The sequence below is a fragment of the Brassica oleracea genome, chromosome C2 (assembly GCF_000695525.1).
Source record: "Brassica oleracea var. oleracea cultivar TO1000 chromosome C2, BOL, whole genome shotgun sequence".
NCBI classification, from domain to species: Eukaryota; Viridiplantae; Streptophyta; class Magnoliopsida; order Brassicales; family Brassicaceae; genus Brassica; species Brassica oleracea.
In genome coordinates this window covers 47,688,935-47,699,276 of record NC_027749.1, presented here as the reverse complement: position 1 = coordinate 47,699,276, position 10,342 = coordinate 47,688,935, and the positions used below count along the sequence as shown (strand labels likewise).

At 30.8% G+C, this 10,342-nt stretch overlaps 1 protein-coding gene across 1 annotated transcript; it reads right to left on the bottom strand.

Moving 5' to 3' along the window:
• Positions 1–2,558: 2,558 nt before the first annotated feature.
• LOC106324447 lies at positions 2,559–3,561 on the bottom strand. The gene is made up of 3 exons (XM_013762412.1): positions 3,469–3,561; positions 3,054–3,368; positions 2,559–2,984 (listed from the first exon to the last, which is right to left on the bottom strand). The coding sequence occupies exons 1-3, from the start codon at positions 3,559–3,561 to the stop codon at positions 2,559–2,561; spliced, it is 834 nt and encodes a 277-aa protein (XP_013617866.1).
• Positions 3,562–10,342: the final 6,781 nt, after the last annotated feature.

Sequence of the window (10,342 nt, the reverse complement as noted above, 5' to 3'; positions counted from 1 at the left end):
CTATCATCACTGCAAAGCGTCAACGAAAGAATTTTGCCTCTCTCATGTCGAGTTGGCTGCGATAACTGATCTTCTCAGATCTTTCCTAGCTCCATTATGTTTTTCCTTTTTTTGCCATAGTGGTGCTCTCTGATTTTGTAAATCTAACTCTTTCATTAATTTGAATATTAACAGTTTAGCAAAAAAAAAAAAAGTTTTAAGCACTGTTGACTTCTGTTTTTTTCTAACGTTTGTATCACTCAGCTTGCAATCAATAATCTAACATCTAATAACATATAGTCTCTACGTTTGGAAACATTTGTAAAATCAGATATTGTAAATGCAACGTCTATTAATTAGCGTCTCCGTATATGGTCGCCAAATCAGTTTGGAAAGGCACCTTCTCGCACTTAAGATAAGATAACTTGTAAATTGTGGTTTCAATCGATGTTCGAATGGAGAGAATTAGAAACTCAACAGGGCAGTAAATTGAGTAATTGCAGAGAGAAAACTCAATAGGGGTCAATAAACTCATCATCAAAACAACAACAACATAAAACCAAACTGAATATATTGGAAAAGATTAAGACAGTAAACTCACCAGAAACTGATCACATGCAGTATTCGTCAGAGGAATGATCTAAAATTGCAGAAACTCAACGGGACAGTAAACTCATCAAAAACTCAAAAAGACAGAATACGAAAATGAAATTATCTGAAAAGGAGAGAGGGTTTATAGGAAAAAGGAAAGAAGATGCCAGCAACGTATATCAAAGAAACAGAGAAAGTGATAAGAAACAATAGAGAGAATGAGAGAAAACTTCAAATAAATCTGACAACCTTTACAATCTCTTTTATATATAGATTCTGAAACGATACGACTCGTGAGGAAAGATTACGAGTGTAAGGATGTGAATTTATTTTGCAATATGTTTAAGAGGCGCCAGTTATGATACGGTGGATTGAAGACGACGATTGCTAAAAGTAAATCAATGACATCATAGGTTTATCCTAAACAAAATTTTAACCATTAGATTATATCCTAGAAACAATTCTAACCGCTAGATTCTATTTTTTTTTTCCTATAAAAAAAGAATGACATCATTGTTTAAAGAAAAAACAGGTTTGCTATTATATATAGATACCATGAGCTAAAATATCTTTTGCTCAATTTACGAAAACAAACTTCGAGTTTTATCTCTCTACTTTAGCTTTATTTATTTTTAAAGCATTACACTTTACCAATCATGTTGTAGCTTTATTTTTGTTAGTCAAAGGCTACAACAAATTTTTATTAACTTTTACCAATCATGCTTTAGCTTTATTTTTAAAGATATAACAAAAAAATTAAAGCAAAATTTTTTTCTTATGTATTTTAGGCAAAAAAACCTACATCTTTGTTTTATAGGCTGTAAAAACTGTAAAATCAAAAAAACTATTTATAATATCAAATAAATTATATAATCATGATAAAAACATATATAAATATTTTAATTTAATTCTGGGTGTTTTAAAAATTATTGAAATATTTTAAATAACATAAAATATTATTTACATATCACATTTTAAATAAAAGTAAACTTTGATAATTTATAAAAATCATTAATAAAAATTATTTTATATATACATCACATATTTTTATTTAAAATATCTACAACATATACCTTACAACTACAAAAAAATTAATTACATCAAAAGTCTCTGCAAAAAAATTTAGAGTAACAACTTTACATCTACAACCATCTTACCTCCAACTAAACTTTTACAGCTAAATTTTTACAGTCACAGTCGAACCAATCATAACCTTCGTAATCTGTAGTAGTAACATGTGTTATACCGGTTTTGAAAATTGTACCGATAAAATGTAATTGTTTCTCTTATACTTCTATACAGATTGCTTGATGTGTTTCTAACAATTGGCCTATTTTTTTTTGTTTTTTTTTTTGGTCTATATCCATATTTATCTATGATTTTTTGACCAACCACACCGTCTTTCCTCTATATAACATTATTATATCGTAAACGCAGATTTGAACCAAAAGAAAAAATCATATACACATCCTTGTCATAGGAACCTTGTTTTTTTTTAATGAAAATACATTTGTAAAATCATCTTTAATACAATAGAATGTACCTAAATGATTCTTCACAAAAAACAAAGAAATAAGCACCCACATTTAAATATTACATTGCTATTTTTATTAATCCAATGTATATATGTATATTGGAGCAAAGAAAAGTTATCACACGTCTTATAAAAAAATGTTAATAACTGACATTTCCGTTATATACTGAAAGTAGACGTCAGTAATCAATTTCACAAGGGAAACAATTCTGAAAGTGTCGGTGAAGTAAAAACAATGTTCAGTCTCTTTGAGTTGATCAGTAATTACTTTTTGCGAATCAAGACTCCAAAATCATATTCCTGAAACAAAAGCCAGAAAGTGAAACTTCGCTCCACTTCTATCTCCTCTTACTTACTAATGTTACATGAATGCTACACAAATGACTTTTATTATCGATTCTTTTTTATATATGAAAATACAAAATATGATTCTACATATCTATACCTCTGTATACTACACGACCTCCGCATAACGCTTAGTTTCATCATTTGAGCAACCATTATCAAAGCCGTTACCAGAGCTAAGATCTTTTACTTGAGGCCGGTGTGGATCCGCAAACACTTCCTCCCTTTGGGGGCGGTTCGCATAAAATACCCACAGCACCAGACACAACAACACTCTAACAGAGATCATCCCCAGCCCCGCGTTCACAACCCTCAGATTACGCTCCAAGGGCGGACAGTAGTCCGATGTAATACTCTCAAACGTATCCCTCACAAAGTTGCAATCCCGAAAGCTAAGCAGCGGCGGCGTGTAATGCTCCAACGCGTAGCTCTCGTTCACAGCCGCCACCAGCTGCTTGTATATCTCAGGCGTCACTCTCCCCACCGTCGTGCAGACATCGGATTTTGTTACCTCGCATATGTAGCTCTCCCACACCTAAAATCATTAAGACATGCCTTGGACCTTTGGTGTTTAGTTAAATACATTACAAAGATAAGTATGTACCGATGATGCGCTTCCTATTGACAGTTCCCAGGAGCCGCACTCGCGATCTTCCACGTCTGTGTGGAAGGGGCTGCAGAGAGGAGGCATTGGCGGTCTGGACTGGTTGTAGTAGAAGTTTTGGCCTGGAGATGGGTTTGTGTTGGCGAAGGCGTTCACGATGGTGACGATGCTGTTGATGACGAATTTGATTTGAGCGAGAGTTTGGTTTGTTGTTTGCTCGTCTACGCATGGGAGGATGCTGCTTAGTGCTGTCTCTGCGTGAAGGTGGTCTACCCATTCCTTCATGGCTACACACGTATCTGAAATTGCAATGCACTGCACCAAACCAAAACAAAACAATGATATTTAGTCAGTGTTCTAAAAACGGCGGGTAGAGAGCAGTAAAAATGTAAATCCAAGGACCACTACCGGTAACAAAGAAGAAACAGTTAGGTCTCTGATCTTCCGGAATCGCTCGGCCGCCTTTAGAAGTGTTGACTCTTTCAAACGTCTTCACGGCTTTCTCCATCTGCGGTCGTTTCTTATGAATTGATTCCCAAAATTTCTTCATTATGCTCAATAATGATGTCGGACGGCATCTCGGTATCTACGGTCTCAGATTCTGTTTAAACCAATTAAACAAAAATACAAATAATTTCAGATTCTTACTAACATAAACAAAGCTATGAATATCCAAACGACCAATCTTAGCAAACAAAACGACACAACCAGATCTAATAGTCATATTACATAAATACAATATTAACTAAAGCATATAATCTTCTACACATAAATAACATAATCCGGTTTACCTTCATGAGTTCACCATTTAGCTCAATTTACAGGACACCAAGCCACACCACACCCTATGCCAAACAGGCAAACAACATATGAAACCAGTGAAAAATGAGACTTTGTCCGCTTCTACTGGTTCTCAGCATCAGCCACAACTTCACATGTAAATCACCAACCCAATCCAAATCAACGAACAATAAAAACATATGAGGAATCATATAAAACGCTAACCTGCAGCCGTAAATGTCACCAAGACTTCGACTTGTGATCAAGACAAATTTTCATCGCCATCGCTTCATTAATTTTCAGATCCATGAACTGAAATCGGATTCTGATTTTGAATCGTCAAACACAGATGCAAAAAAAAAACGATGAATCTGTAATGTGAGCTTTTGGGATTGTTGGGAAGAAGACGAAACAACGCTATCGAATGGCGGAGATGGAAGACGGGTTCAACCCTAAAATCAAAACACCTCGTTTCAAGACTGGGTTCTACTAAGCAAACATAAGGCTCAAATACAAATACAAACAAAACAGTAGCCCGCACACTAACTTAAATGAAACGCTGCGATTTTCCTCCCTGGACACGTGTCGCAAGCACAGAAGTCGACTTATCTGCGTGGAATCCTTTAACAGAATTATAATTTTCTTGTTTTGCTTTTTTTAGTGATTTGTAAAACATTTGAAACTATCATGATTGGCCAGGTATTTATGATTTAGGTTTTTTTTGTTTTGATTTTTTTTTATCGATTTGTAGCCGATTTAAAAAAACTTCCTTATTTTTTTCTCCTAATTTTGGGTTATTGATTTGAAAATATATGTGCAACTAAGATAATATCCCGCGTATATTGCACATCTCGATATATTCACAATTTAAAGTAATTGGATAGTAAAACGTTTATTATATATATAAGCTTTAATTGTTATCCAAATGAGTATTTGCTATTTATTTTTAATATTACTAATAATTAAACAAAATAAAAATGATTTGGGGGTTTAGGGGTTTGTGTCTATTTCATACTATACATCTCAAAAGGCAAACTTGCAAAATATATAAACACGAATATGTTCATATATGTTAGATTTTCATAATTCTGAATAGGGCATAATGTTTAGTATTAAGCATCATCCTTATATTATTGTATCAGAATATCAAAACTTTGAAATGTTGTAATGTGATTGTTGATAGAGCCCGATGATCAAAGTCTCAATATTTATATGTTTAGTCATGGGTCATACAAATTTAAAAGCACGAAGACATTTAATGCGAAACAGATGAGAAGTTTGCATAGAGAAAAGAAACTTAATTTATGTCCGTGAAAGGGAAAGGAAACTAGAGCTGTTTAAATAGATTTCATGGAAAATAGGAAAAATATAAAAGCATATACTAAAAGCACTTCCGTGGCAGAGATCCTTAAATACTTCAAAACTCCAAGGTGATCTAAAAAAATGCTCTTTAGTTTTAATAGTATTGATATAAACATCGAAACTAAGATTGTCAATATAGGAATGAAATCATGTCAGATTCTTTATGTTATTTTCAAAATGAATAAAAAAGAAGGTTTAAAAAAAAAAGGAAAAAAAAAAAAGCAAACTCAAGAATCGAACATGCAATGTCATAAGAGGAAAACAAGTGAAGCATTAACCACCGGACAAATGAGAAATATACGTTACTAGTTTGGCGTTCCTAAAATATATAGATATTTTGGCGCCTAAAGCCCAAGCTTTACGGGCTTTAGCCCAGGGCAGATTAAGAGTCCTAAACTCCTAATAATAGCTGGTCAAAGATGGGTCATTCACTCGTTATTTTATACAGTCTGCTCGCACATTTTCGAAAAGCAGTTTCTTCCTAGTTGATACCAGCGCCATTCCCACTCCCAGAGTGCAAACTTCTTTTCTGTTCAAAAATTTGTGGCACTCTTCAACCGGCCAAAAAATATCTCATATATATATTAAAAGATAAATATTACAACATTTTAACTATAACATGTGTTATCATTTTAATGTTTTTTAAAATTTCTAAAAATATACGTGGGTCCACTAAACATATACTATATACTTCTCCTTAAACTAAACCATGAAATTAATTAACAATATATACAATTTTTTTTCTTTTCATAAATAAAAGCTACGGAATCACCAAAAGTGAAAAAATATATATATGACTATTAATAATTTTAATAATAAAGATTTGACAACAATTTACATATCTTCATTATTTTTTGAATGTTATATTATTAAAATAAATTAAAAAATCATATTAACCATATAATAAAAATTAGATTTTTTGTATATGCTATATTTCAAATTTTTTAAAACGACTATAGTAACGAGAATTGTTAAAAGTTTCACATTGAAAATTTTATTATTTATAGTTTAAATTTTTTTTATAATAAAATACAAATGATCATAAAAACATATGAGTAAAAATCACATTGAATAGATATTCAGATTAATATATATATAGGATTTATGAATGATATAATTATGGTTGAACGGTCAACGTTCGTTTTCAACAACTATTAAAATATATATTTCGTTGCGCGCATGTGCTTTAGGCTCATGTTATTTGGTGTCATCACACTGTATCGTGAGCATATACAAAAAACGTCCTCATTTCAACCTATGGGTAGAGAAGAAAGACTCCAAATCTAGAAAAGAGGACAATTTTTATTGCAATATATGGAATCGGTTTGGTTTATCAATAGAGTAGCCAATTATGAATAATCTTTTATATTTAATAAAGAAATATTTAAAAAATTGTAACCTTAAGTTTATATTAATTAAAAAGAGTATTGCTTAGGTGTCACTTAATTATGAAGTCAATTTGGCTTACATAGCAGCATAAGAATCAATTGAAAGTTTAGTAATTCCAAAATTAAATTGCTAGAAAATTTTATATTAATCCAAACATAAATGTATATGATATGATAAATTTAATGTTCTGCGATCTCATTAAATTAATACCGGACGATCTCATTAAATAAGACTTTCTTTAAATAACTCAAGATTGATTTATATTGTGATCCAACGTAATAACTTTTTAAGATCATGCACTTCTTTTTCTTGACCTGTAAGTTTCGGTTTCTTTTCCTACTTCTGTCCACTCACCAGTCACCATCACTATGTTTTGATATGTCTTCCTTTAATTGCTTCATCTTTGCTATTTTATCAGCTTTGCTTCATTTTGCCCCTTCTTTTTTCATCTCTACCTCCTTGTTCTGTAGTTGTTTTACCTCTAACCTACAATAAACAATATCAACACTTGTAAAAGGCATTCATGCATGCAAGTATATATACGCGAAGCATGTTGTACCCAATAAATCATAATTAACGATGATATATAATACTCCCTCCGTTCCTAAAAGATGTATGTTTTGGAAAAAAAATTTGTTTCAAAAAGATACATTTTTTATCTTTTCAATGTATGATTTTATGAAAAATTGTAAGTTTCAAAAAAATTAATGGTGTTTATTGAATTTCCATTGGCTAAAAATTATGAAAAATTGTTATTCACAAAAAACAATGCATATTTAATGAGTTTTCTTAATATATGTGAAAAGTCTAGAATATACATCTTTTAAAAACAGAGGGAGTATGTGTCACAATCAGCATGTGACTAAACCTAACAATTTCGCGAATGTCAAAGTTTAAGCCAATTACAACTGACGTGAATAAGACACACCAACAGGTGTAGGCTGTTAACCGCGTCAGTAACGTTGCTTGAAGGAGAACAATGATTCAATGAATGATTCGTGGTTTAGGGATTTACGTCGACAAGAGCAGATAAAAATCTGGATGGCTTATGTGATTATATAGTTGAAGTTAATGGGCCTAAAAGGCCCATTAAAATGAGACTTGTCGGCTTCAAGGCATGGAGCAATGGGTTTTTCATTCTTAAATATTAGCGAGTAGGACGTGTGTTAGTTGAATTATGTAATCAACAAACTAATTCTCCTCATGTTTTCAAAAAAATTATATACCTTTGAATTTTTCATTTTGGAAAATTAAATGTTTTACATTTCCAATTTAGTCATTACTTTGTCTCTTACTTTTTTTTTATCTTTTTAATTATTTAATGAAAAGTAGCAGTTAAATAAAAACAAATTTGTAATTACAAACTAGTTCTATATGCTTTAAAACTAAAACATCTAATAATAAAATGGAGCTCATATTATAGCATTATTCTTGACAAATAGGAAAAACTGGCGTTTGATTTAGTATTTTCAGTTCAAATATAATAATTAATTTGAAAATTAATTAATTCCCTAATATTATAATTATATTTTTAATCAGTAATAAAAATTATTATTATTATATGTTTTAATTAAACAAATTCCTAAAAAATGTTTTATAGAAATTATTTTGGCATTTTTAGTTAATCATTTGATCTATCAACAATTGGTAATGTGATTATTGACTCAACAATGATATTTTAAAATATATAGTGTCATACCGTTTTCCATGTATGAATTGAATTGATTGTCTAAAAATGAATTGACTAAACTACATAAACAAAAAAAAACTAACATAGGCAAAGATAGTGCAGTCTCTTTTTTTTTTTACATTTGCTAGCTAAAGAGTTTAGTTTGAGACTCTTTTTTGGATTGACATTTATTTAATGTAGAGAACCATGAATTTGTTCTTTTTTGCTTCCTAATTACTTTGGAATTGTAAATTTCTAACCGTTTCAGAAATAGTAAAGATTTCTTACGATTCAACTCTTAACAATTCACTAGATTTTACACACAAAATACATACATATTAATTAAATTTATCCTTTGAAAGGGCCTATATAGATGATTAACAATTATGAAACAACTTAAGAGACAATGCTAAACTTGATGCTTAGGCATATGAAACTTATTATAGTCTCATTTCGAAGAAACAACCCCTTTGATTTTAATAAATACAACACACTATTCAATATATATATATATAACATGTATTGCATCACACACTTCATAAGTAAATAAAAACAAAATCAAACAAACATATGAATTTCTTTTTACCTTTGCCAAACAATTTGTTTCTATCTTAGTTTTTGAATGGGCAAACACTTGGTAAGTAGAAGTCTGGCGTAACTATCTCTTGGTCTCAAATTCTCTTTGGATTTTAAAGTCTCCAAAGGGTTGAAACAAATTACACACACAAATTACAGATTTGTTTGCAGTATTCTCTAGCGAACATAAAAGTGGATGTTCAAGGGAAAAATCTTTCTCAGATAACAAAATAACATGTTTATTCTTAATTAGCCAAAATATTGATTAACGTGTATTAGGCCAAAATATTTATTTAGTGGTGAGATTAACAAAATATCATGAACTGTATTAAGGCATTTGGTCAAACAAATAAAATCCGCAAGAATCATACCTTCTTTTCCCTTCTCTTTCCATGACCATTACATCATTTTTTTACCATCCATGATTACAAAACATACAATTAGCATTGAATTGTCTTTCCTAGTTTATAAATAAAAGATTATGACTAAAAGGTTAATTTTGAATCATGGTTCTTTAAAAATCCCGAAAATGAATCATGGTTCTTTAACAAGAAGTTTATACAAATAACAAAAAGAAAACAAAATATCATGATTATTCAACAAGAAGTAGTAGCATAAGGAAAACACAGAATCATGGTTTTCAACAAAATTTTAAGCATATCACAAATGAAGGTGATGACACAACATGTGTTATAAATGAAATTTTGCTTTTGCATCATTGAAACCTAATATGTAGCTAATCAGTTGTCACTCCAATGCATAATTCAATAACGGAAGGTTTCTTGACAAAAAAAATGATCATATAGATCGATCACGTCTTCTTTTTCTATCCTCTCCAATAACAACTCAACTGCAGTGGGATACCCATTTATGCCAATGTCTATAAATCACACAATTAGCATAAATTATATCATTTATGTACTTTATATGAGATACAGAATAATTAAAAAGACAAATTTACATGTTATCATGAACCAACTCTTGAGACATACAAGACTCGTCTGGCAAATCAGCTCCTCTTCTTAAATGTTTAAAAGTTTCATGATCAACATCGGCCTCCAAACAAGTTAGAGAAATAAATTAGATAGGTTCAACTATAACAACTACACTTGAATTTCAGATACAAATTACCAGATAGTCAGGAATCGTTGCAATGAAGACATGTATCTTCATCAAGAGATCTTTCGGTTTATAGTCCGGAGAAACCACATAGAAGTAGAATCTTTTTGTCTCATGAAGGTTATATATGTCACAACCAACTCGATAACCGAGCCACTTTTTTAGCCTATAGAAAATAAAAAACGAAGAGAAACTTAGCAAACTGAGAAAATCAAAGCAATAAACACAAATCAACCAACTAACCTCAGATCACAAAATACTTTCTCAACTATAATAGCCTTTAAGAGATGTAAGAAAAACTGTCATGTTTTCAGTATTGAAATCGTCAAGACTTTTCATTACATTAAAAACTTCAAATGTGCTTTAATAGTTCAAACATAAATTCATGATGAAA

Coding starts and splice junctions, on each gene's coding strand:
- LOC106324447 (XM_013762412.1), bottom strand. CDS start 3,561: ATGGAGAAAGCCGTGAAGACGTTTGAAAGAGTCAACACTTCTAAAGGC. Junction 3,369..3,468: donor GACCTAACTGTTTCTTCTTT/GTTACCGGTAGT, acceptor GGTTTGGTGCAG/TGCATTGCAATTTCAGATAC. Junction 2,985..3,053: donor CAATAGGAAGCGCATCATCG/GTACATACTTAT, acceptor TAATGATTTTAG/GTGTGGGAGAGCTACATATG.